Consider the following 27,914-nt stretch of genomic DNA (forward strand, 5'->3'; position numbering starts at 1 on the left):
GACAGCCCCGGCCGGCCAGCTGGAGCCGCCCCACGCGCGCCCCGCGGCCCCCGCTGCAGAGACGCCGCCGCCGCCGCCGCCGCGGCCGCCGCAGCCGCCGCGCCGGGGCCGCTCGCCGAGTTGGCTGCGCGCGCCCGGGGAGCGCAGAGTTTGCAAAGTCGTCGCGAAGCTTCGGTGGAGGAAAGGGGGTGGGGGAGTGGGGGTGCGAGAGAGAAAAACCCGCCTCTTGCGAGTAGAGCGAGGAAGAGGGGGGGAGAGGCTCCGAGTTCCGCTTCCTGAACGGCGGGTGGGTAGAGAAGGTTGGCGCGGGGAAGGCCGGCGGGACGCGCGCTCCGGGCCCCCGCGCGAGCGGCGCGGCAGGCGATGGCGGGCGAGCGGACCCGCAGGTTCACCCGGAGCCTGCTGAGACCCGGACAGGCGGCCGAGCTCCGGCACAGCGCCGCGTCCGCCGCCGCGGTGGCCGTCAGCAGCCGGCAGCAGCAGCGGGTGAGTGTGGGGCGTCCTCCGCTCCTTCCCGCGCGCCCGGGGCGCCACGGGGCCCCGAGCCTGGCCTCCCTGAGCGCCCAGTGCGTCCCTTCCCGCGTCCCCTCCGCGAGGCAGCGCCACCGACGCTTCCTGGCCAGGGGCGCGCGCGGGGGGACCGGGGACACTCAGAAATGCAGAGCGTGGGAGACGACGTGTGTGGGTTTGGGGGCTGGGGAGGTGGCGGGAATGCCTCGCGAGTCACATCGGCGCTAGGTTGAGGGGTGCCAGTGACCTGGGGGGTAGGGGGGTCTACGGGAAGGAACCCCGCTGTCCTCAGGTCTGCGCGTGTCCCTCACCCCTGGCGACTGGTGCGCAGCGAGGAAGGGATGTGACCCTGAGGTCCTCGCTCCGGCTGAAGCTGGGAGCCCCGCGTTAACGCTATCGCAGAAACAAATGTCCTTCGCACCACCCTCCGTCCACGCGGTAAAAAGCCACAAACCACTTTATACGCCTCCAGAAAGGGCCCGGGGAACCGGCTGGAGGAGACGTGGGTCATTAAGTATCCAGTGGTTTACAGTATTTTTCTAAGATGTTCACGGGGTTCTCCCGCCAAGATCGCTTTACTGGTTACTTCCTCGTTGAAACGCCTTCTAAGTTCTGGGTGATTTCCGCGGGAAATCCCTGGGGCAACAGCCAGCCATTCCGTCCGATGCCCAAATCCTATCCGGGTGTCTCCAGATGCTCATAAGTTCCAGTAGGTGTCACACTGCAGGGTGGAAGTGTCAGGAGAGAAAAAAAAAAAATAAAAAAATCAACTCTGGAGGGAATGGGGAGCGAGTGGGCAGAATGCTACGGTCAGACGTGGGCTCAACAGCCGCGCTCTTGGCCTGCCTCTGCTGGACCGGAATCCCACGCTGTGGGTTTCATTTTCCTTACTGCCAGGAAATATCATTAGGAATTAAACGGCTTCTTTTAAGAGTGTCAAAGAAAGTGTTACTCTTGCCAGTCACCCACGAAGAGGGAGCCAAGAGCTGCCCGGAGCCAGTTCCCACAGCCAGGACTTTTCTCTAAAGCCAGAGGTCGGAAAGTTGAACAGAACGGAAGCTAATTGCCTGGCAGAGGGAAGAGGCATCAGATGTCCAAAAGGGTGGGGGTGATTGGAGTGTGGCCAGGGTTGGTGGCCAGGGTGCCTTCTCTTTTCCTTACCACTGGCTGCACTCCGCAGTTACCCAGAGGTGATTTCAACTGTTCGCCAACCCTGTGCCAGGGGCTGCCAGTGGTTCGGATATCAGCATGCACAATTTCAGGGCAGGAAGGATAAACTGTCAGAAAGGACATTTGGGGTGGAGGGGAGGAAGGTTCAATTCGAGTAAAAGTAGACATAATAAGAAAATCTTCAAACATACATAGAAAATAAATTTTACTTTGGAATGATCAGTCCGCTTTGTGGATTTGTCATTCCCTCCCATTTACTTTACAGTAACGTTATTTTGCAGATTTGTTTTATTGAATCTCTGGACCGATCTGGTAGAGAAGTGCAGAGAAATAAGTAGCATGCATTTGGAATGAACAGCTCTAAACGTTGTTTTTGATTTTTGTTTTGTTTTTAAGAGGGTTCTTCTGAGTTTTGTGGTGCTAGAATTTCTATAAAGAATTTGTGTTCTAGATACACGCACGTTATTTACTCCGAATTTATGTCAGGCTTGAGATCCTAGGGTATCTTGTCAAAATGAATAAGCTCAGTGTCTTACAAAGAGTCGGGGGAGGAGCCGACTCACTGGCAAAGGTGTCCCTGCCTCCCTCCCCTCACTTCAGCACCTTGGCCAACACTCCTGAATTAGCTTTTGCCAAGACATTTCACTGGATCTTACACATCTAGTCAGGCAGTTTGGGCAGCGATTTTGGCAGCAAGAAGACACGTGCTTTGAATTTCATTCTATCAGGTAACTCTTAAAGGGAAACAGGAAGGTGATGAGTTCTCTGAGTTGGCACCCACACTCAGTATGATTCTGTGGAGCAGAGCATCCCTTTTGAACCTAAGACCTTCTAATTGGACTATGTGTGGAGACTAATCCTGGCTTACGTGATCCAATCCCTTAAGATCCTTTATGTTTGTTACTTCGAGTCCTCAAATCCTGGTTGTCAAGGGAGAATGTTAATAGGATAGGGGAAGAAGATTATGGGTAGCCCACTGCAATACAGTCAAGTAGAATTGTGTGTATTGGAGCAAGCTGTCATATATTGAAGAACATTTGAAAGACACTAGAAGGTTCTATTGAGAAAAACTGTCTTGCTGCTAGATTCATACAGTGCCCTTTCTAAAAACCCTGTTTGGGGGACCCAAATTCTCCAGAATGTTACAGAGAGATTGTTGTAGTGTTGGACCTCTGCTCTATCCAATAAGAATAGACAAGGTTGTCAGATTAACAAGGTAATTACGAGTTGCAGACTCTGAGAATGGGATATGTGTATAATATATACATCCTCTTACACACACATACACATAGGACAGGAAGCTTCAAAATGTGTGTGGCTTATGGAGAACACAGAGCAAAGAGATGCTGAGTGAGAGCAGCTGACTAGGAGGCCAACTTTGAGGGCAGTTGCTGAAGAAAGTAGAGCTATAAGCCAGAGCAAACTTGATTTCAGTTTTAACCCAAGGCACCGTCGCAGGCTCCCGTGCAGGCAAAAACCTCACCTGGGCCAACTTTATTTTGCATCCCTCTTAAGAACAATTAGGAAGAGATATCCGCACTCCCACGCTCACTGCAACATTTTCACCATAGCCAGGATACAGAAACATGCCTAAATGTCTGTTGAGGGATGACTGGATAAAGAAAATGTGGTATATATCCCAACCTTAAAAAAGAAAGAAATCCCGTCATTGGAGACACAGATGAACCTAGAGGACATTATGCTCAGTGAAAAGTCAGACACAGAAAGACGAATACTGCATGGACTTACTTTATGTGGAATCTAAAATAGTAAATTTCACAGAAGGAAAGAGTAGAATGGGGGTTACAGGGGTAGGAGGTAAGGAGGTGGGGGGATGAAGAGATGGTGGTCAAAGACTACAAAGTTTCAGTTACACAAGATGAATGATTTCTATCCAATGAAAAGCATAGTTGACAATACTGGATTGAATACTTGAAAGTAGCTAAGAGGATAGATTTTTAGTAAAATCTCAACACACACACAGTTGTAACCATGTAGGGGTGGTGGTTAAGTTATCTAACTTCATCCTGCTGATCTTTTCACAATGTAAACATGTATCAGAACATCAAGTTGTACTCCTTAAATATATACAATTTTTATATGTCACCGCATTTCAATGAAGTTCTTAAAAAGGAAAAAACAGCAATAATAATAATACATAACAGTTATGAACAAAAGTCATATATTTTAAAAAGAGAAATATTTGCTCCTTAGTGATTCTAAAATTTTTTCATGGAAAACAAATGAATCACAACTCATGCTGAGGCCCATCTCAGGATCGAATAGAGTTTAAGTAATTTCCAGACACCCCATTCATGGTAGACCCACAAAGCAAGCTTCTTTAGAGCAGAATCTCAGCTGAAAATGATTAGAAACATTTCTTCCATGTCAATGGGAGAGTTTTATTGAGTGTTTTCTTACTTTGGTTGAATATACATGCCATGTTGGCCTCAAAGTTGTAATGCCACTAATTAGAAATTCTTTACAGGAAGCTATTCTTTTAAAACGTATGAAGTGTATTTGTATTTTTGCGTGAATTAGTTCATTTATATAGCTTTCTATAATTCATTAAACTATAAACCTAGGATTTGTACACTTTTCTGCATACATGTTTGATAGCATTTCAAAAGAAAAATGATGACTTTTCTGCTGACACCACATTCGGTCTGTCACTTTGAGAGAAATAGAGCTTATTTATGGAACGTGGTGGCATGAGTCAGAGAAATGGAAGACTGAGGAACAAATAATCATCTGGTCAACTTTTGCCTAAAGCCTCTTATGTATTTCCCAGATGGGAACCACTTTATTTACATGCACTCTTGAATGCATTTATGACATTTACTCTGTTGTTACACAAAAATTCCTCTGCAAGTCATTATTGCATTGTAACTAACTTTATTAGCTTCTTTTTTTATTATTAGCTTCTTTTTTATTTATTTTTATTTATTATTGAAGTACAAATGACATACAATGTTACATTCATTTCAGGTGTGCAACACAGTAATTCTACAGTTCTACACATTACTCAGTGCTTACCATGACAAGGATAGTCACCATCTGTCACCATACATTATTACAATATTATTGACTGTATTTCCTATAGTACTTTTCATCTCTGTGACTTATTTCCTTTATAACTGGAACTTTGTGCTTCTTACTCCCCTTCATCTATTTCATCCATACAATAACCCAACATCCATACAACAACCCAACAAACACCCCTCTGGCAACCACCAGTTCGCTCTTTGTTTATAAGAGGCTTTTGTCTTTTTGTTTGTACATTTGTTTTGTTCTTTAAATTCCACAAATAAGAAATCATAAGGTATATTTCTCTTTTTCTGGCTTATTTCACTTACCATAACACCTGCTAGGTCTATTCCTGTTGTTGCAAATGGTAAGATTTTGTCCTTCCTTTTATGGCTGAGCAATATTCCACTATATATATAGTGGAATGTTTTATATATATATATATATATATATATATATCACATCTTCTTTATCCATTTGTCTGTGGATGGATGCTTGGATTGCTTCCATATCTTGGCTTTTGTAAATAATGCTTCAATATACATCGGGTGCCTATCTCTCTTTGAATTTGTGTTTTCATTTTCTTTGGGTAAATACCCAGTAGTGGAATTACTGGATCATGTGGTATTTCTGCTTATTAACTTCTTTTAAAGAGGAAACGTCCTCCCAGAAGTGATTGTACTTACCCCGTATGGGCGTACGCAGAAAGCATAAAGGGTAAGTGGTTGAGAAAGGGCAGTATTGACTTCAGTAACCACAAAAATTCCATACACTCACTTTCCTTTGACATTTTGTAACTTCTTCTGTCCTCCAATCATACTACTTTTGATAGTTTAGGGAGCTTTGAATAAGAAGCAGAACCTCTGACAGACCAAAGATCTTCAGTTGAGAAGTAATGTCTGTAAACATGTTTATAGGAGCAGAAGGAAGAATTTTCTCTCCTCTGAACTTCATGATATGTAAATGGTTGAGAGTAGGAGGGGCTTCAAACACTTGTGTGGGAGATACTAGAATTTCCAAAAAGTCATATGCTGGGAGTAAGAGTGAGTGATAGATGCAGAAAGTGATAATGAAAAGAGAACACTTGTCTTAATGTCTGCAGCTCGGGCTCAAGCAGGATGCGGAGCGAAGGTCTGTCTGTTGGGTACCCACAGCACAGTCTCTTTTGGTTTGGTTTGGTTTGTTTTTTTAACGATTTTATTTATTTATTTGAGAGAGAGACTGAGAGAGAGAGAGCATGAGAGGGGGGAGGGTCGGGAGGGTCAGAGGGAGAAGCAGACTCCCTGCTGAGCAGGGAGCCCGATGCGGGACTCGATCCCGGGACTCCAGGATCATGACCTGAGCCGAAGGCAGTCGCTTAACCAACTGAGCCACCCAGGCGCCCAGGTTTGGTTTGGTTTTGACAGGGTTCTTCATAACAAGGCTATTTACACTTTAGCAGAAATCATAATCACACGGCTTATGTTGTTTGCGTTCCTTCATGAGGAACGTCCCTGGCATGGTGAAGAAGTCAACACTTAGTTTACAACATCAAGTTTGAATGTTATTGATTATATCAACTACTACTGTTTTTCCTTGCTTCTCAAGTGCATTGCAAAAGTGACTTTGAAGATAAACAGTAACAACAGGGCATCAGACAGCTTCTAGATGGGTCCAAAAACAAACAAAAAAAAAGAGTGTGGTTCTTGGCTGTCTTCTTCACATCGATTTTCCCTGAAGTTTCACAAAGAGAAAGAGCAGTAATACATGTGTCAGGATAAACCACTGATGGAGAACCCACGAAGTGCCTGGCACGGAGTTCAGTGTGTAATTCTCAGAGCCATCCTATGAGGATGTTATTATTGTTACAAATTACAGAGGAAGCCATTGAGACTCAGAGGGTTAAAGACCTCACCTAAGTTAAAGAACCTCTCTTGCATCCTAAATAGTAACTAGCAGAGCATTCCCTTCCAGTTCTGTAGTGGTTTCCAGCAGCATCTCTAAAGTGGAAGGCATGAGGAGTTGAGTTTGCTTGATGTTGCACTCTGATTGTTAGCTCTACCTAAGGAAGTGGAACTCTGTCCTTCCCATTGATAATTGAGAATACCTATCAGTGCCCACTCCAGCTTTCCTCTGAGGTTAGAAGCCAGAGAAGAAGCTGTTCCAAGTACCCATAATAATGTTAAACCCTCTTACGGCAACCAGAGCTCAATTGTTAAGTCCTTCAAATATAAACTTGCTCAGCCATCGCTATGCTATCTATCTGGCAAAGCCAAAAACATATTGTGAAAGAGGGTGGGGTTATTTCTTCTCCAGTCTACTTCTGACTAGGACAGGCTGCTTCTCCATCTCAATCACTTCACCCCACTCCAACAAGTGCCTGAAATTTTCCAGTGCATCATGTGTCCTTGAGCACATATTTTCATTTAACTAGGTTGTGTGGCAATTCTTTTTTCATCCACTTTCTTAGTCAAAGGAGTTATTCGAAGTGTCTTAACAAAGATGCGTATAAGGCAACAATAAAAAGTATAGTGAGTTAGGGGGTAAATAGCAATATTAGCAACAACAAAAAAGCAATATTAGGAAAGTTAGATGTTGTCAAGAGTAGGTTAATGGAGAAGGATTAGTGAATACAGTGCATAACCATTAAGTCCTACAGTCTTGCTAAGACTGTTTCCTAGCAGCCAAGTCAAAAAGGAAAACGTGATCAGCCATGAGATTAAGAGGTCTGCAGTATAAAAGAAAATAATTTGCTCTATACGTGTTTGACTTTAACTTATACTGAGACTCAAGAGACAAGGCATTTTTTTTTTTTTCTGTGATTTCTCATTCAGGGCAGTATAGGATCACCTGGGAGCTTGTTAGAAATGCAGAGTCCCAGTCCCCATGCTAAATCTACTAGAAGAGAACATGTATTTTAACAAGATCCTCTGGTAATTTATAAACATATTAACATTTGAGAAACACAAAAAATAAGCTACAACTGTAGCCATAATTTTGCAGTATATTATCTGTCAAAGGCAATTGTGTGAGGCTCCAATACAGTATAGTTTATTCCATGACTCTTGGAAAAAGTTGCTTGAGGCAAAAATAAAGTTTAGATCACCTAGAAATATATGAAAATGGGATTGGTTCCTTGCTAAGTGACTTTGGAAAGTCCCTTGATCGTTTGTGTTATATTTTCTCCTTCACGCAGCACCTTAACTGTAGTACAATCTTAGCTTCCAGGTTAAGTAAAAAATTCCATAACATATATGAAATAGGCAGTCTGAATCTGCAAAAGTTCTGACCCAGGTTATAGTCCTGAAGATGAGTTCCAAGGTGAGACCAGTGTTACCTGCTTACCAGAGAATTTTAAAGCCGGATCACTACAACTCATGAAGGACATGCAATAATGATTCTTCATTGCTTTATAAGATTTATGTTGCTATCATTGAAACCCTTAGTGATTTGAAAATAATTGGTTGTTCCAGAAAATCTGATTGCTAGAATCAAAAAATCATGAAAGTTTTTTTTTTTTTTTTCTCTTCTAGTCACTGAGTCTCAGAAAAACATGATGTCTCTCCTTCACATAGGAATGTTCTAAGGATGGAATTCTCTGGAGTTAAAGATCTAGATATCCCCGCATGTTATGATATGGTCCAGGATTCCTTTGACTGGCTGTCTTTCAGCCTGTTTTGGGATGCTCTTTCCTCTCCTCCACTGTCCACGAGCACTTTGAACAATCTGGCCAATTCGGGAGTTGGTGTAGGAAATCTCAGAGCCTGTGAGTCTGGACAGCAGAATTCCAACCCTGGCTCTGTGACTCTTTGCCAAGTCATGCCTCCTTCAGCAATCTCCGTTTTCTCATCTGTGAAATTAGGGGATTAGATGATTGGGTCCTTGCATTTGCCATTCCTCTGCCCGAGTTCTCACAGCTTCTCCTCCTCTGTCAGATTCTCAGATGTCACTTTCTCAGGGAAGTCATCCTGGGTCACCAAGTGAAAGGATGTTCCTCAGCCTTCCCTCCACTGCAACTTTCTGTGTTCCATTATTATCTTTTATTTTCCTCGTGGCTCCGACCACCACCCGAAGTAGATCTTTTTACTCATTTAATTTCTTGTTTCTCTTTCCCAAACTTCCTCCTTTCAGATATATGTGCCACTGAGAGATGTGTCTATTTCACCACTTTTAGACTCTATTTACTATATGAAAGTAAGGGGAGGGGAGTCTCCCCTTTCACTGCAAACGAAGTGCTAAAAGCAGCATCAGGAGAGTGGGCTGGTTGCACATTAGTGAGCGATTGTAATGGAATTATGACTTACAAATGGCCAGTTTGTCGGCGTCTGCTAATGATGTCCCTTGAGTCATCTTCTTCACAGTGTACCCGGAAAGATAGTGAGCCCATCCTGTGTGCCAGGGACTTGACTCGTACAATCTCTTTTAATCCTCATGACAAGCACACAATAAAGTATTTTTATTCGTATTCTAGAGACGAGGAAGGAGATGTGTTGAGGTCGGGCTTACCCCAGATCAAATGACTAGTCACGGATGGATCCCGGAGCCACAGGGAGGTAGCCCAGCTCCAGAGCCGGTGTTCTCCACAGCTGCTCTGTCCTGCAGTCCAGTTCCCCCAGGCAGATAGGCAGGCAGGCAAGCCTCATTACACATGCAGTTAGCATCCAAGCGAGAGAGAGCAAGGACAGAAAAGGAAACCCTAGAGTACTCGCCATAGGAAGAGGTCTTGGAAAGGAGCTTCTTAACAAGAGAAGACCTGTGGCCACTTTTGCTCTGCTCAACCATTCCTCATTCATGACTTCTCAGTAACGCAGGATATCAGGAATGACTCCAGCTTTGGACACTGTGTCCGTGCTCAGTCGTTTTCCTAGGAGTGGGTTAAGCTTTGCAAACAAAGCCTCCTTCAACTCTGAAAGGGGCATCATTTGATTCTTCTTCTATAGAAATACATTTCTGACACAATAAGCATGGAGTAATTGGGTTGCAGCATTACATCTGCTACATTGTCTTCCGTAGTCTTGGTTTTGATGCTCATGTTTACAAATGAGAGGTTTTTTTCCCACTAAAGTGAGATTTGTTTGCTCTTATCTTTCACTTCAACGTCAGTCAGCTGGAAAGAAATGCTTGTTTGCTGGACGCGACATGTTGACCTACATTAAATGATGTAGAAATAATAAAATTTAATGAATGTGACTGAGTGGCAATAGAGAAAAACACTTGCCTTTGAAAATGTTAATATTTTGCAATTGGATTGAAGTGGAAACACCTCTGAGACTAGAAGAATTAATGGACCCAAATTAGGCAAAGTTCCTTTAGTTGTGCTGCTAAATGTGAAAATAGTCAGTTTTTCTAATTCAGTTTCAACATACCACCTCTCCTGACATGGAATTTGGGAAGCTTGGCAGCTCTTTAAGCTAAACACCAAAATGGCAGAGTTTAACAATAGGATCTGGAGGGCGGTCTGTTTAAAAAGATGACACCACTTACGATGGCACAAGGATCTTTTCTTTATATAATTATTCTAGTAATTACCAATTTAAGTGGCTAATTAAGGTTGTCAGAATGGCCAGTGACTTTGGCCTTTTAAATCACACATTCTATATAAAGAACACAGGCGTGAACATTTGATGTGGCAAACAAGCAAACAAAAACTTAAACAAAATTTACTACTCAATGAAATGTAATAATTAAATTATTTTTGAACATCCATTGTTAATTTGATTAGCTCTTAAAAGTCCCTTTGTCACTGTTCTTTAGAACGAGAAAATTGTTTACAGCTGAGTAACCTTCACAAAAATGAAGAGTGATGTGAAAGCCCAGTGACTTTTTTGAAGAAAAAAATTCAAATACGGATACCTAATATTTGAAGTTATTTATGTTTATGCTTTTACATTATTTATTTAAAAATCAGACATTTAGGGGCACCTGGGTGGTCCAGTCGGTTAAGCATCCAACTCTTGATTTCAGCTTAGGTCGTGATCTCAAGGTCGTGGGACTAAGCCCTGTGTTGGGTCTGTTTGAGACTCTCTCTCCTTCTGCCCCTCCCCCTGCTCGCTCTCTCTTTCTCTCTCAAATAGATAAATAAATCTTTAAAAAAATAAAAATAAAAATCTGACATTTATTCAAAAGAGGATTTCATTTCCAAATGAAAAGTATTCCAGTTTGCTTTAAAGCATATCTATATGCATAGCTTATAAGGTCTCCCTGTATGTGAAAATACTAGTAATAAAATTTACTGGCCAACTGGCAAAATACGGACAGAGAGGTTCTTTCAGGACCTTTCTGAGTGCTACTGCAAAAGGTTCATTTATTAACTTCAGTTTTTTGAAGTCAAAACCATTATGTTGCTGTTATCCAATCAATTTGAAAAAAAAAACCAAAAAACTGATGTATCTTCTTTGCCATTAGGAAGCAGTGGCCTCCAGGTTGTGCCACCTTGACCAAGACTTTAAGCTTCTTTGGGTTTCCGTGTCTTTAAAACAAGAAGGTTGATGAGAGACTATGGACTCTGGGAAACAAACTGAGGGTTTTAGAGGGGAGGGAGGTGGGGGGATGGGTTAGCCCAGTGATGGGTATTAAAGAGGGCACGTTCTGCATGGAGCACTGGGTGTTACACGCAAACAATGAATCATGGAACACTACATCAAAAACTAATGATGTAATGTATGGTGACTAACATAACATAATAAAATAAAATTAAAAAAAAAAAAAGGTTAGACACTGAGACCTTTAAGGACGCTTTAGTCCTAAAAACCTAGGGAGTTCTTATTCTTTTAAAGAGGTTTTCATACAGAATTAAAATATGCATATTTTTTTTCATTTTAATAACACCATTATTGATTAAGATATCTGATTTTAGCAACCAGAAGAATTGGTTCAAATAGGCTACAAGCAAGTTTGTTTTTCATTGATGAAAATGGTAGCACAAAGTGATTGTCGAGGATGTAATGGAGGGAATGGTTGTTCATATACCCACAGGACGGGCCAAGGGGATAAGAATTGGCAAAAGGACAGTCAGCAGTGACAAAGGTGTGCGAGACAGGTTCTTCCAACCTAGTGGGGGCTCCAGTGCAAGGTTGCAGTCTCATTTCCCTCTTTGCCTTCCTTCCGAGAATAGAAAGACCCATCTGCGTTAGGAGAGGGAACTTTCCAGTTCTTGTGCCCTGGTCTTTGGCTTACAGACCTGGCCAAGCTCCTCCCAGCCCCGACATGCCCTGAATATAGGTGAGTGGGGGGCAGAGGGGGGAGGAGTTTGAATTCTCCTCCAAGCTCTACACCTTCTCCCTGCCAACAAAAAAGCAAGAACCTCTCTCTTGCTAGTTCTTTGTCACTGTTTTTTGCCTCTGCCTCTATCACCTCCTTCTCACACCTGAGAAAGGTAGTATTATCTGTCTCTGCCCTAGTATGATTTCATAGGTATTAGAAAGATAGCAGAGTCTTCTTTATGAGATTGTTCACCCAGCAGCCTGATCCCCAAAGGTCCAGAGTATTTCATTCAGCTGTTGGAGATTAACCTTAAATACACAAAATAGCTATTGACTTAAATTCAGGCCAAAGGGAAAATCCATTCCCCAGCAAGTGTACCTTGGAAAGGGCCTGGATCCCTTGGGACAAAAGGACATAGAAATGGGAGACTAGTGGTCTCGGGGATCATGTTTCATCACTTTACTGGTAGCTAGTCTGATCTCTGGCACAGTTAACCACAGCCTACATGACCCTGGTCCCTGTTGCCTCTCCTAGACCAGGAGGACCTAGCGTGGTTTTGCCTGCACATTTCCAATACCCGAGAGGCCTTCAGGGATAGGCAGTATGGTTATTGGTTTCCATGTTCCCAGGGCAGCAAAATGTCTGGCACATAGTAGATGTTTACTAAGTGCTTGTTAAGCGTAAGAAGGCATGTTCCCCTTGGACATGCCAGAAGAACAGGCTGGACATGCAAAAGGAAATCTAAGTGCCTGGTTTGCAGTAAAGAAGGTCCTGGGTACATTCGAGAAGAAACCCTTGGGCGATCAAGTATCAGCATATAGTATCTGCTCCGTAGCCATAAACTGAGTTGAAATTAAGTGTTGGCTGGCATGAATGTGTACTCTTGAATAAATAAGATTCAGCTGAGCAGGTGTTATCATTGTTCCAATGTCAGCTCCTTCCCATGTGGGTGCCTCCCTGGGCTCACTGTTTGGCCAGAGATGTTACTGTCACTCCCAGTGAGTCTGTGAGCAGTCACAAGTCCGGGGCAGAATACAACTCTGTGCTGGGTGCAGAAAATGATGGATTAAAATTCAGAAAGCGTGGGCAACAGAATTGTGACAGCAGTCCATTCGAAGTCCCATATGGAAGGTTTTCAAGAAAACCCTTCATATATTATCAAAGCTATATGATCTTATCAGTGAACGTTTGTGCTCTTTTAGTTCTTAAAAGCTCTGTGTTTTTCCTTTAGGTCAGGGAGTTTTAAGATACCATAATAACTGCTTCATGTGGGCTTTATTTTAATCCAATTTTCACTTAATAGTCTCTTTTTACATCTGTACTCTTTAAACTCTCGTGGCTTTTATTAACTTAATAACTCAAAACCTAGAAAATAATGAAGAAAAAACTCATGATAACAACTAGTAACAACTTTTGGTGTGTTTATTTAAAACATTTGTTGACAAAAATATTCTTTGACACACATTTAAGCTAATGCCAAACATTTAAATGTTTAATGTGCATTAAGTGATTCAAGCTCAATTTTGTCCTAAGGATTCTTTCTTCTGGCATTCATGTCTACCAGCGCCACATGAAATACATATTCTGAGTGAGGAAAGAGAATTGGCACTACATTTCTTGGCATCCTACAACTATAAACATTTAGACCTGAAGGATAAGTTAGTCTAAAACAGAAAAGGAAACTGAATCACAGAGAGGTTTCAGTGGATACGGTCAGGGTCACAGAGCAAGGCCACGGATGATCTCAAAACCATTGCCTTTTGTCCTTCAGCTCAGTGCACCATCTGCAGCCTTCAGTATAATTTACTATCATAAAATCAAAGTCCAGATTCTGCTTATATCTCCATTGGACTCCCCAGTAAAAGTGAATAAGCCTTCAACCCAAATAGAGCACTGTCTTCAAAGAAGTTTAAATAGTACATGTGTGGTGTACTTCTTGAGCGTGTGAGGTCGGTATTACCTGTTTTTGTCGAGACTCTGGGACTTAGCTTTGGTGGCAGGTTGAAACTGTGTGCCTCTGGTCTGTGAGTGTTGGGAAGGGTACAGTTGTGTCTGTGAGCTGGCATGGTGCCTTGTGATCTGAGTGATGGCATGTGATCTCTGGTGTCCTAAAAAGTGATTGGAACTTGACTCAGTCCGGGTCTTTGTAACTTTGTAGACATACAAACACAGTCACTAGATTTCCATGGCTGCCGTAACAAGGTTACTACAAATTTCACACAGATGTATTATCTTACCATAGTGCAGGTGAGAGGTCCGGTAGGGCTCTCACTAGACTAAAATCAAGGTGTTGGCAGGGCTTTATCCCTTTTTGCAGGCTCTAAGGGGAAAATCTGCTGCATGTTCATTTGGGTTGTTGGCAGAATTCAGTTCCTTGCAACCATAGGGCCAAGGCTCTGGTTTCCTTGCTAGATATAAACTGAGGGCCATTTCCAGCTTCTAGAGGTCACCACATTCCTTGTTCATGGCCCCTTCCCTCTATCTCCAAGGACAGCAATGGTGGGTCAAGCTCTTCATGGGTCACATCTGCTTGCCTTTCTCTTCTGCTGTTAAGGACTCATGTGACTAGATTGAGCTACTTGGATCATCCCAGATAGTCTCTCCATCTCAGTGTATTTAACCTTAATCCCAGTTGCAAAGTCCCCTTTTCTATGAAAGTTAGTATATTCCCACATTCTGGGGATTACGATGTGAGCGTCTCAGAGGAGTCTACCACAAACACACTTGGAAGGATTATTTAAGGGAGCAAATCCTCCCCAAGCACTCTTTTCTGATCCTACTATGAAGTGGAGGAAACAGTCTGTTGTAGGAGATCAGAGTTCAGTTCCAAAACCCTTTCTATTAGGGTGGCCTTGATCAAGCTAAAAAACCTTAGCTTTTCTATTTGTAAAATAAGGAGACATACAGTTCTCATGAAGATTAAATGATAACACGTGTACGAGTTCCTTAAGGTACATTCATGTTCATTGTCATAGGTGCCACCCATCTAAGGAAAACATTGCTCATTGGCTTCCGTGCCCAGGTGCCTAGGAATGGGCATTACTGTAACTCAGTAGACAAGAGACTATCACCAGATATGACTGTTGTGGGGCCTGCTCTGGGCATTCAGGGGAATCTGAACTCTGTCTGAAACCTGCTCAGTCTCTGCCCAAGCCTCATCATCTTGTCTGTAGGAGAGTAGCTTGATCTGTGGGAGATCTCAAGCCTAGCAGACCCTGAACTTCCTTCTCCATATTCTCTCTAGTTTCGTGTACTGTGGAGCCTGGTAGGTGGGACTACATACTCTGCAGGTCAGAGCCAGACAAGCTGCCTATAATTTGGGTACATTGGCTCAATGACCATGACTCAGAAAGATAGGCTGAAACTATCCGTTATCTTTTATCATTTAGCCTAATAGTTAAATGAACCATTTAACACACGCAATTTTATTCAAAATGGCGTCTTTGATTCACTAATAAGGAGAGACGCAGACTCAGTACATTTTTGGTCACAGAGAGTGGATCAAGTATTCCTCAATATACTGTCAGTTCATGGAATATCTTAAAGGAGAATGGACCACTTACTGTTGGGGTTCACCAGGGATCTAGCCTTAGACATTCTTCTCTCTGCATTTCCTGAAAAACCTCCCTACAGGATTTATCCACTCAAACAGGTTCAGCTCTCATCTGTGCACAGATACTCGCAGCTCCATCTCCATCTTGTGCTCTGCATCTGAGCTCTGCCCCTTGATGGCGCAGCAGTCCCTCAGTGACTTCAAACTCAACAGGATCCATGGCTAACACATTTTCTTGCCTCATAAATCTGTTTTTCTTTTTTCCTGAATTTCGTATCTTAGTTGATCCGGTTAATCTCACGCTGAAACCATGCTTAATCCCACCCCCTCCCTACCACCCCACATCTGATCATACTCCCTGTACAAGCAGTGCTACCTCCTAAATAATTCAAACATCTCCCTGACCTCAGTGATCTAGGTTAGTCGTTCGTGATTTCTTTCCCAAGTTGGTTTTGGGCAATATCCTTGAGGGTTTTAGTCCAGCCTTCTAACTAGTCTCTGATCTCCTCACACTATCTATAATCCACCTTCCACACTCCGCCTCTATTAACTCGTGAGCACACAGCTTGGATCGTGATTCATTTCTTCCTGAATGCTGCTAATGCGCATGATTACTCCCCAAGGGATCAGATCTCACCTGGTTCCAACCTACCTTTCCAGCCTCACTTTCTAGTGGATTCTATCTTCAACTTGCCCTGCACTACAGCCACTCAAGGATCTGGACATTTCCCATGTATGCCATGCATGTTAGCAGCTGCTCAGAGCACGCTGCCTTTCTTTCTTGTCCTGTTCAGCTCCTACTTGCCTTCCAGATCCAACTCATTTCTTCCTTCACCTCTTACCCTCCCCTGAGGCCATTGACAGACAGTCCCTTCCTCTTCTGCATTTCCATAGCACTTCTTGGACACGTTGATTATTTTTTGTTATAATTATTCATTGTCTCACCTCGATAGTTACAGCATTTCATTATAATGTAATAAATCACTCTTGGTTGATGGATGGGGAGATGCATGTACACTTTTACAGTTCTTTGAAGTGTGCTCACCACTCCCTGTCATTTTTGAAAGGGAAATGCCCTGCAGATATTGTATGCAAGAGGAGCAATATGGCATTATCTTTCTCTTCCCTACTTAGAAGCCTAAATATTACCTAGCTTTGGAAATAATAGCCCAGCATTCAGGTCCACTGCTTTTGAGAAAATGGAACAGGTTCAGAGATTTTTTTTTAAAAGACCCATTTTAATAATTGCCTTTCAATGGCATGATGCAACTCTAAGGAAACATTATGTTTCAATCTGATTTCTTTATATTTTGAAGAACACACCCTATCATTGTTCACTGTAATTTTTAGCTCCTGAACATTTTACCATTTCTAAACATTTTTCCTAGTAGCACATTACATTATACATTAAATTTTTATGAATTATCCTGTTTGCTGGGAAAAATACAGAGACATTAAATTCCACTATTGCTAACATTGAAAATCTTTGATCTAACAGCTCCAAGCCCCAGCATCCCCTTGCTGCCTGGGTTAAAGGCCCAGGGGCCACTTTTGAACACTTGGCATGCCACATGCAGCTGTGAGCCGTAGGATTTTTGTGTTTGTTCTTCCCCAGCCCAGAAAGCTCTTTTCACCATTCTTCCTCAGCTGCTCACTTCCTCAGCTCCTCACTCATTTCTTCAAGGAATCCTTCCCTGATCACCCACCAGACCCTGGTCACTCTGCTTCTCCTCATCCCAAGTTCCTTCCTCCCCTATAGGGAACCCCTGAACACTATGTGCTCATCAGCTCCCTGCTTTGCTTTACCTTTTACTTTCTTATTTTGAAGAACATTCAGATTTACAAAAAAAGTGTGTAAATATATATTTTTTTTGTGTAAAACAGTATAAAGAATCTCATATACCTCTCCCCCAGATTCCTCGAATGTTACCATTTTATCACCCTTCAAATTCATCATCATTTCTTTCTCACCATTCTTTCTGTCTCGCTGTTTCCCTCTCTCTCTCTCTAACACAAACACACATACTATTGTTTCTCTGAAACATTTGAGAAAAATTGCATTCATATTGCCCTTTTAGCTCAAAGTAGTTCAGGTATATTTTCTGAAAGCATTTCACTTGCATACCCGTAATATAAGGATCAAAATCAAGACATTGACATTGACACAATAATAATATCTGATTCATAGACCTTACTAAGATTTTACCAATTGACCCACTACATTTTTTTCCTGGTCCAGGATCCAAGGATTACCTTGCATTTAGATGTCATGTACTCTTTGGTCTTCTTTGACCCAGAACAGTTTCTCAGTCTTTCTGTGTCTTTCTTGAACTTGACGTTTTTGAAAAACGCAGGCCTGTTTCTTTGTAGACTGGCCCTCAGTCTGGTTTTAGACTGATGCATTCTTTTGATTAGACTCCAGCTATGCTGTTTGGGGCACGTATGTCACAGAAGCCATGGCGTGTCCTCACTGCAGCTAGCTGGGGAGACATGCTATCAGTTTGTCCCATTACTGGTCGCTTAGCTGTGATGGTGTTTGCCAGGCAGATCTTCTATAAAGTTACTAGGTTCCTGCCTTGGTCAGCTGGGGCTGCTAGAACAAAATACCATAGACCAGGTAGCTTAAACAACAAACATTCATTTCTCATAGTTCTGGAAGCTGGAATTCCAAAAAGAAGGTGCGCACAGATCCAGGGTCTGGTGAGGACCTCTTCTTCTTCGGCAGATGGACATCTCCTTGGTGTATGCTCACATGACATAAAGCTGAGAGAGAAGCAAGCTCTCTGGCATCCCTTATAATGACATGAACCCCATTCGTGAGGGCTCTACCTTCATTATCTAATTACTTCCCAAAGGCCCCATCTCCAAATACCATCACATTGATGGATTTGGAGTTCAACAAATGAATCTGGAGGATACAAGCATTCTGTCCATCCAGTTCTTTCGACAGCTAACCAGTAACTTTTGGGGAGATCCTCTGAGACTCCCCTGCTTCTCCTCAGACTTCTGCCACTAATTCTAGCATCTGGAGATACTTTCCTGAAACAGCTATGGCTGTGGCTGGACTTAATAGGTTTTTTCCATTTTGTTTTGTTTCCTGAATTGCTCTTCCAAATCTCCTGGTGCCTAAGTGCGGGGGATTCTGGAGGGCATGCCCTCCTACAACTTTAGCGATGCTGCCAGACTTCCCCAAAACACTGTGCCCTCTTCCTCCCTCACACGCGCTTCCTCAACACTACACGTATTGTCAGACTTTTTTATTTTTGTTGGTTTTCTGGGTGTAAGATAGTAACATCCTATTGCTGTTTTCAGCTGCATTTCCCTTTTTGAAAGTAGAGCATCTTTTTATATGTTTACGAGCTATTCTTGTTTCCTTTCCACACTGACAATTTAGCATGCATTTGGGAGATTTGAGGTCATATCAGCAAGGGTTTCAAAAATTAACGGTAGGATGATGATTAGAAGGTTTTTTGGTAGAAGGAAATTTGTTGAATTTATTTAAGTTGCATATTGAAGTCTCGTCAGCATTTTCTCAACACCACATTGGTAATTAGGAACAGTGCCCTCCCATCATCAGGCTTCTGGCCTTCATTAGTCACTATGTGAGTGTCCTGTATAACATCCTCATAATGAGATTCACAGCAATAAACGCAAGCAGGTGTCTCCATATAGGAAAATTCCAAGTATTTGGACTTTGCCCAAATCTAGGGATAAAAGGGTTATTTGGGCCACAGAGTGTTCTGGCCCCAAGCACTTTTGCTGCAAGCATTTTATTTAAGTCAAACTGAATTATGCAGCATAAAACTGTCCAGTTCATTCCACTTGAGTTGTAGTGTATACCACTTCCCAGCCTGGAAGTCAGAGATAAATTTCAAAGTCTCTACTTTTTCCAGGTACAAATTCTCGTGGCAGTGTGTACTTTTTAGAAGATTCTTTTTGACTTTAGTTTAACAGTTTACACTTGTAGGAAGATATGTGGTTGGGCAAATGAGCGTGACATGGAAGAATGACTCATTGTTACTGTTACAGGGTTGTCACCGCTCAGGGTTGTGACTCGGAACTGGGTGTGGGAATGCAGTTTTATGGGTTCCGGTGGGCAAGTGTCAACCGTCAAGGATTTGTGAACGGACACCTGTAGAAGGGCAGCAGGCAGCTTGCTGTGACCCATCAGGAGAGACAGGGGAAGTGTGGTCAGGTGACTGGCTCAAGGTCACACAAGTTTAAATGGTACAGGTAATACTCAAGCTCTAGAACTCACGATCTTAGCTACTTTCTTGTAAACTACTGTGTGTGTTTGTGCCTGGGCACATGGTTTGTGCCCATGTGTGTGTGTGTACGTATACATTGGAACATTATGCTTTTTAGGGCAGAATGGGAAAATGCATAATTAGGAAAATGCAATTTAATGTTATTCCAACCTGATTTGTGTTCTTTTGTCACTTACTAAACGGAAAGGCAGTTTCTACAAAAGCCCATTATAAATAACTTATTGAAGTGAAAATTTTTATAACTTTGTAGAACAACCTGAATTATTAAATATCTGGGGCCCATCTTCTGTTTTGCGGTAAACTTCCGACTGACTCAAGTGTCCCGAAGGAACGGTATCGGCTTTGTTATACTGACATGACTGTTTATCTTGAGGAGTGCCCCTAAGAATACTGAAGAACACACACACTTAAATTTGTCTGTGTTGAAGAAGAGCTGGGAGAGAAATCAAACAAACAAACAAAATCACCACAACAAAACCTCATGACTCTTTCTTCTACACTCTGTCTCAACTGAATTAGGGAAATCAAACGGCAAATTCGAAAACGCTAAAATCAACCAATGTATGGGATTGTGCCAGAACTTGCTGCAGGCATTTGCAATGTCCACCGGGCCACAACACAGAATGAAGCTCCACCCCAGAGGGTGAACGGTCTTGTCTCCATGGACAAGTCCCTCCCTGAGTTGATCTTTTCCCCACATCTCTGCCACTTCATAAGCAAACGGATTGGTTAAAATACACACTAAGGACAGTTTTGAATGGGGAAATAATCAAAGTGAGGTGGTAGGGCCATAGATTGGTGTGGGGAAACACGAGTATCTGCTTAGCTTTGGTAGAAACGAAAGCTTGAGAAACTGATGATTTACTCTACCGCCTAGTACTGCTATTGGGTTCTTTGATGGCCAGGGGATATGCTGCGGAACAGGACACTTATGGCCCCCACCACAATGGTTGTTCAGCATGAGGCAAAGCTCTCCAACTCTCCTTCCCTTTAGCAGACTGCCTTGATTTTTGCCCAGCTGTCCCCAAAGTGTAATTCCAAAAACAAAATGCTGATTGTTACATCTTTACAGATGTGTTTAAAACCAATGAATAGGGATGCCTGGGTGGTTCAGTTGGTCAAGCATCTGACTTTTGATTTCGGCTCAGGTCATGATCTCAGGGTCCTGAGATCAAGTCCTACATTGAGCTCCACACTCAGCGGGGAGTCTGCTTGAGGATTCTGTCTCCCTCTCCCCCTCCCCACACTCATGTGCACTCTCTCTCTCTCTCTCAAATGAATAAATAAATCTTCAAAAAAATAAAACCAATGAATATAAATAATGTATTTCTATGTCACACTATGCATTCCATCACATTTATGGAATTATTTTCAAAGAAGTGCAAGAAGGATGTGTGTGTCTGTGTGTGTGTGTCTGAAACACAAGATTCTTAGGATTCTAAACCAATTTCATTTTCCTTACCAGGAGGAAATACTCTAATGTGTGACAGAAATTGGATTTCTGAAGGTGGAGATTGTCCTAAATGATAGCAAGTGTTGCCTCATTCATCTCCTATTGAGATGCTTGCCACACATTTTTAGAAAATTACATCATCTCCTGATTGCCATTAAACTGATAAATTGTCTTCTACAACCTTAAAATAGCTACGTCTAGTCAGAGGAGAGAAGCCCCCCAGAATATATCCCAGCAGTCAGTGTCACTTTTGTTCATCCAAATAATGTCATAAAGTATGATTTTTTGGAGAACAATCAGAATAAACAAAATGTAGGAGAAAGAAGCTTTTAAAATACTCTATGTTGCTGGGTTAAGTTGTTTGTGGCAGAAAGTACGTTTTTGCTTCAGGATTAGCTCATTATTCCTCCACTGTTTTGCCAATGTGCTCACCATATTTTATCACGGTCTTTGCTGTGACTCATTTGTTCTGCTCTATAGCCTATATCGACAACAGACGAACATAAATGTGTGTCTTATTCTCAACAAAATGTCAATGGCATATGGTTACAATTTTTATGACTCTCCTTTAAAAATATTATATACTTTGATATTGATTCAAGACTATTCACTTATGAATCATTATTAATGTGAGTGTTCTAGAACGGGAGAGAAAAATAACATGGAATTGTTGGCCGTTTCAAATTATGAAAAGCCATAAAAGGAAGTGCTCTGTCTACCTAGGCAAAGAGTTACATATATGTTGAGTCGGTATCTGTGACTGAGCTAGATCCACAAGGAATTAGGTCCAAGAACAACATATGGATGCAGATATGCTTGTAATTGACACCCATGTCTTCGGAGCTCTAGCTTGTTGGTTTAGCTTTGTCAGTTGGTCACATAGCTTGACTGCAAGCATGGGAACTTGCCTAACTTATACTCAGATTTTGGCTGCCTATCCTGAGGTTAATCGTCATGAAATCAGTAGATCATGCTTTGCAGAATAATAACTGAACATTAAAAACTTTTAATCTTTTTGTTCAACCCTCACATTCCAGCCTGATACCAATGCCAGAGCCAAGGGCTGTGTCTGCGAAGGAGCTTCCAGCAATGAGAGGATAAACCCTCTGCTTCAAAATGGAAGATCTCGTATCAGATAAATGGGCAGCAGGCCACTGTGTCTGACAGAAAATAGTAAGCATGGAACAGCTGGAACCAAATGGGAGCCAGGAGGGAGGGGAAGCCAGGACGATCAAAAATGGGTATAAAGAAGAAAACCAGGCAGGAGCATGGGACACTGAAGTGGGTTGGCCTGAGGATTTGTATCTTAGCCAGGAAAAAAAAAAAAAATTAAACCACGATCTCTTGAGCTTTGAAGTTGCCAACCCCCAAATTCACAGTTGTCTTCTTTTTAGTTAACCATGAGAGTCTGTTTCAGATTTTGGAAACCCAGAGCCTGTATTAGTTGGGGAGTGCGGTATTTCTCCATATCTGTTCAGGAAAGGATCACATCGTGTGGTCAGGGTGACAGTCTTTACTGGTTCATATCCCACACGTAACAGCAGGGACCCCAAGGCTCTGGAGGGCCGTGCAAGCGGACTACCTGAGGCACAAAATGTTAGACAACTGGTCTACACTGGGTCCTAACCCATCAGGCTGTTTTCTCTCTTATGTAATCACCAACATGTTCTTAGCAATTCAGAAAGAAAGGTTTAGAAAATGTACAGCCATTCAAAAATAGATAGCTGCTAATTGGTAGCAAAGCTTTACAGACATTTACATGACATCTTGGAAAGGCCTAGAGCTCCCCCAGCTTTAGCATCTGCTGGAGGTTGCCCTTCTATGAAACCAGCTACAAACGCCGTCCTAGAAGGGGAGCCATAGTTAAGATGGGGTGCACATTGCTCATTTCCCTCAGACCCTAATTCAGTCCTGCAAGGATCGGAGGCTCCCTCCACGCCAATCCCTGGGTCCGTGTTTCTCCCTGCCAGTTCTTCAAAAGCAGAGATGGACAAGTTAGTCTCAGTGATTGATATGATACACAGAATGGAATAAAGAAGACAAATACTTTGTTAAAAACCATGCTTATGAAAAATGTCTCTTCGTGCACTGTATTTTTCTTTGAAAACGATGAATACTGCATTTGGAAAGAAGTTGTCACATTGGTATCGTATTCCTTAAAGCTCATTTTTCTGTTATGAAAAAACCAGTCAAACAGGAGTTGTGGGGCAGCTCCAAGCTAGGGGGCCACCCCCTCCCATGACTGTGAATTCATGTTATTCCAACAGAGTAACTGACACTGAGAGGCAGGGAATGGAGGCTGGCAACCAGACACTGGCCTCTGTTCTCTGTTGGCAGGGAAAAGGAAGAACAGATGCAATTATAAATAGAATTATAGCCCAAACCAGGATTACTTGGATAACTCAGTCAACACAGGGTTTTGTTTGATTCAATTTTCTAGATGATTTCATCAATGATTAACCTAACTTCGTTAGTGGAGATCTAAAAGGAGAGCCAGCTTAAACATATTCAGCAAGGCCAGCATTTACTTTTTGCTTTTTTTGAACAGTAGGCATATCTCCAGTTATTGGCTTCTTTGGCTAGACAGTACTATCCACATTTTTTTTTTTTTTTGACAAAGCAGAAAAAATTACTAAGAGACTCTGTTTAGAAATCTGAAAGAAAATGGATGAGCTGGAGAAGTATTCATGCTGTCTTACCCAAATGGCATACCAGGTCAAACTCCCAGATCAATGAGTCAGTCTGTGTCCATCTCTCTCGGTCTTTTTCTCCACAATATCATTTTATTTTTATTTCTCTCCTTATAACATATAATTCTTTGCATGAATAGTGAAAAATTTTTTTCCCCCCCAGTGGCTCAGCTAGCTTCAAAAATAAAAGTCAGATGGTTGATTGCATTCTAAATTGACCTCTTTGACTTACCAGAATGCACGGCCTTTGGCAATGCATATCAAAGGCCCAAAGCTGGACCGAATGACCCATCCACTCTTGCCATTTCTTAAAAATGAAATGACTGGATCACAGATTTGATTAGGAAATTCTTTCAAAAGTTTGTCTTGGTTTTAGTCTTCTTTGGGCTTGCGCTTATAAAATTAAGAATGTCAGTAAGAGGATTTCTCATTTGGGAAAGAATGTACATTTAGATAATGCCACCTTCTAGATTTCTGATAAAATATTTGCCTTCTCATATCAAATTGAAACATGAAAATTGCTCTTTTTTGATCAAAAGCTTCTAGACAAATACAAATTATAATCTATTAATAAAAGTGGATCTTGTTTTGAGATTAAATCTAGGAAGTGTCCTATATGTTGTAAAAGTTCAGATAAAAACAGAAAATCTTGATATGTAGACAACTACTTTTTCATTTTTACTTGCATATTTTATATCAAAAAGGTCATAGTAAGACTCTTAGAAAGTAAGTGCGCCTGGGAGGCTCAGCCAGTTAATCATCCAATTCTTGATTTCTGCTCAGGTCATGATCTCAGGGTCCTGAGATCGAGCCCCTGTTGGGCTCTGCACTGGGCATGGAGCCTGCTTAAGATTCTCTCTCTCCTTCTCCCTCTGCCCCTCCCCCCACCCCACTCTCATTCTCTCACGCAAAAAAAAAAAAGGCACATCATATGCTAGGGAGAAATCTTTTAGCAGACCTGTTCAAGCTACCCGACTCTAATGAAGCAGCCATGATAGACAAGATTATAAACATAAATAGAACATAATATTTTGTGTTTTTATAGTTTGCAAAGAAATTTAAGATGGGATTATCTTAAAATGATCCTATCTCATTTAAGCCACACAGAAACTCTATGATGGGGACACTGAACCTTGAAGAGTTTGAATGAAATTTCTGGCCAAAATGTTCTTATTTTAGCTGATTATTTTTTTTCTAGTGAGTGACATTTTTTTGCATTTAGTTGACATTTCAAGGCTTCCCCTCCACCTTTCCTATCCCTACCAAGTGTAAAGATTTTTAAAATCTTTCAAATAAAAATAGAAGCGCTCAGAGGCAATATCCTTGCCGCCTAAGTATTTCTGAGCAATGGATATTGAATGTTCCTTACTCAAGGCAGGCATCGGAGACCAGGCTCAACTCTGGAAACCAAGGAATTGGAGAGCCTCTTCCCCTAAAAAGGCCTGGGAAGAGCTGCTACCCCATGCCATTCCTGGAAGCCATATTCCTAAAACACAGCCTCCCAGCCATGGCCGAGCTACCAGATGACCTGGGTCTTGGGTCTGTCCAGTTACGTCGTGATGGAGTCACCAGGCCGGGAAGGAAAGTGGGATGGCCCCATCCTCGGACTCAAGATTGGTCTGCAGACTAAAATTTCAGCACATATGAGGAAGACAAAAACTGACAGAAGTGCCCCCTTCAGTCAAAAAATCGGAAGGTGAATGTGGTTCTGATTACATATAAATAGTAATGCAATCCAGAGGAGCTTTAAAAATACCCTAAAACATTGCCATCATTGAAGAGCGGTGATCTCATAAAAGTTCAATCATATAAACTGCCACGTTGCATTATTGTGAAAATAATGAAATATATTTTGGCCATCTTCCAGGTCCTGTTCAAAAACTGTTTCTACTTTTGTATCTTTATTTATTGACTATATTAGTAAGTTTTTTAAAGCAGATCATTATTACAAATTTTGTATCATACAGTAAATGAAGAAAATCTCAAATAATTATAAAGTGCTCACTTCCAAACGACACCCTCCACACCAGACTCCCTCTCCCCAGGAGCCAAAGCTTTTTATTCATCTTTCAGATGAGAACAGGCAGATGATAGAGATCAATCACCAATTAAATTAAAACCACATTAAAGTATTTTGCATCCCCTTATAATGGAGTTTACTTTAGAATCTTCAAGAAGTAAAGGAAGAGGTAGTGACTGTGTAAAGAATAAAAAGACAAGAGCAAGGGGACCAATTGGAAATCGTAGAAATGAAAGTGATGTCCCCTGAAATTAAGGAATAAACTTCAGACTAGACCCAGTTCAAGAGAAAACTTAAGTGTTAAAAAGACTGAATTCACACAAAACAAAATTCAGAGACATTAGGAGATTAAAAATATGAAAGAGAGGGATGCCTGGATGGCTTAATTAGTTAAGCATCTGCCTTCGGCTCAGGTCATGATCCCAGGGTCCTGGGATTGAATTCCATATCGGGTTCCTTGCTCAGCAGGGAGCCTGCTTCTCCCTCTGCTTGTGCTCGCTCTCTCTCTGACAAATAAATAAAATCTTTTTTAAAAAATAAATTTAAAAAGTTTAAAAATATGAGAGAAAAAAACGATGAATTCAGATATGGTAAAATGAAGAAGAGAAATAAAATGGTGACCTTCTAAACCAGCAGAGGAGAAAAAAATTTAAAACATCATTTCAACTGAACATGTAATAGAAAAAAACAAAAGGCATTATTAGTAGATACCTTAAAATTACAGATATTAATCTAAATACATCAATAATCAGCTACAATAAATAGGACCTGATTAATCTCACCCACTACAAAACAGAATATACTTAGTAATTTTACCAATACTATAATGTACTATAATATAATGTCTTTAAAAAAATCCTTTCTAATTTTTTTTTTTAAAGATTTTATTTATTTATTTGAGAGAGAGAGAATGAGAGACAGAGAGCATGAGAGGGAGGAGGGTCAGAGGGAGAAGCAGACTCCCTGCCAAGCAGGGATCCCGATGCGGGACTCCATCCCGGGACTCCAGGATCATGACCTGAGCCGAAGGCAGTCGCTTAACCAACTGAGCCACCCAGGCGCCCCTAATCCTTTCTAATTTTTGTAAGGAAATTTTCTTCCACTTAACTAGAATTTTTCAGCAACTAAACTTTTTCTCAATACAGAAATACCCAAAATATCATCTCAAAAATGTTCATTGTCTCCAAAAGACATATAAGAAAATCGTTCTGGCTCCCAAAATATCTATCTAGTTAGCCTGGGAACTAGGTGATATCATTTAAAAGATTCCCAGAGGCAAAATGAGGGTTTAAAAATCTACATTTTGATGTAAAGATTTTTTATTTTGCCATAGACATTTGTTTCTGATGAGTTTTTAAGTTGTATTTTTAAAAATAACTTTTATATGTTGACTTTATGCAATTTTTAAATGATATTACCTACTTTCTTAGGGTTATGAAATATCATAGTTACCCTAAAAATGCTTTTCTCATATATCTTTTGGAGACACTGAGAAATTTTTGAAATGATATTTTGAGTGTCTCTGTGTTGAGAACAGCTTAGGTGCTGAAAATCCTAATTAAGTGAAAGGAAATTTCCCTACAAAAAACAGAAAAGGCTTTTATCCAAAAATGCTATAATATGTGAAGATGGAGAGGTGATGCCCTAATATAGTTTAATCATGCAGTTTGATACCCTATAAATCATATTTAAGGAGGAAAGAATCCCAAGTACATCTAAAATTCTGAAATGATGATTTCTTGGTGACAGATGTCTTTAAAATCCCATCATTATTACTGTGGAATATTCTCACTAAAAGAAAAACTTTTTCTGCAAGGAACTGTGAGGCCCTGGAGAAAAGGGGGGCATTTGTTTCCATTGGGAAATCAAACTGCGGTTTGATTTCTGTGTGCTTTGGTGAACCTCAGACCAGGCTCCCTGCCAGGCCTGGCAGTCTCCTGCGGGGCAGGGCTGAGCCAGTGTCCTGCAGGGCTCCTGTGGTTCTGTCATTGGGCCCCGACAGCACATTGCACCCTGGACTTGCACAAACAGCACTGAGTAG

General features: G+C 41.6%; 1 protein-coding gene across 1 annotated transcript in view; it reads left to right on the top strand.

Moving 5' to 3' along the window:
* The first annotated feature begins 348 nt into the window (after window positions 1-348).
* Window positions 349-27,914, top strand: part of DOCK10 (dedicator of cytokinesis 10) — a 246,400-nt gene continuing 218,834 nt past the window's right edge. Inside the window, exon 1 of the mRNA XM_081815303.1 lies at window positions 349-486. Coding sequence (XP_081671429.1) covers window positions 364-486 — 123 coding nt within the window. The 5' untranslated portion in view covers window positions 349-363. The remainder of the gene's footprint in view (window positions 487-27,914) is intronic.

The sequence above is a fragment of the Leptonychotes weddellii genome, chromosome 3 (assembly GCF_054177405.1).
Source record: "Leptonychotes weddellii isolate Sample4059 chromosome 3, ASM5417740v2, whole genome shotgun sequence".
Lineage (NCBI taxonomy): Eukaryota > Metazoa > Chordata > Mammalia > Carnivora > Phocidae > Leptonychotes > Leptonychotes weddellii.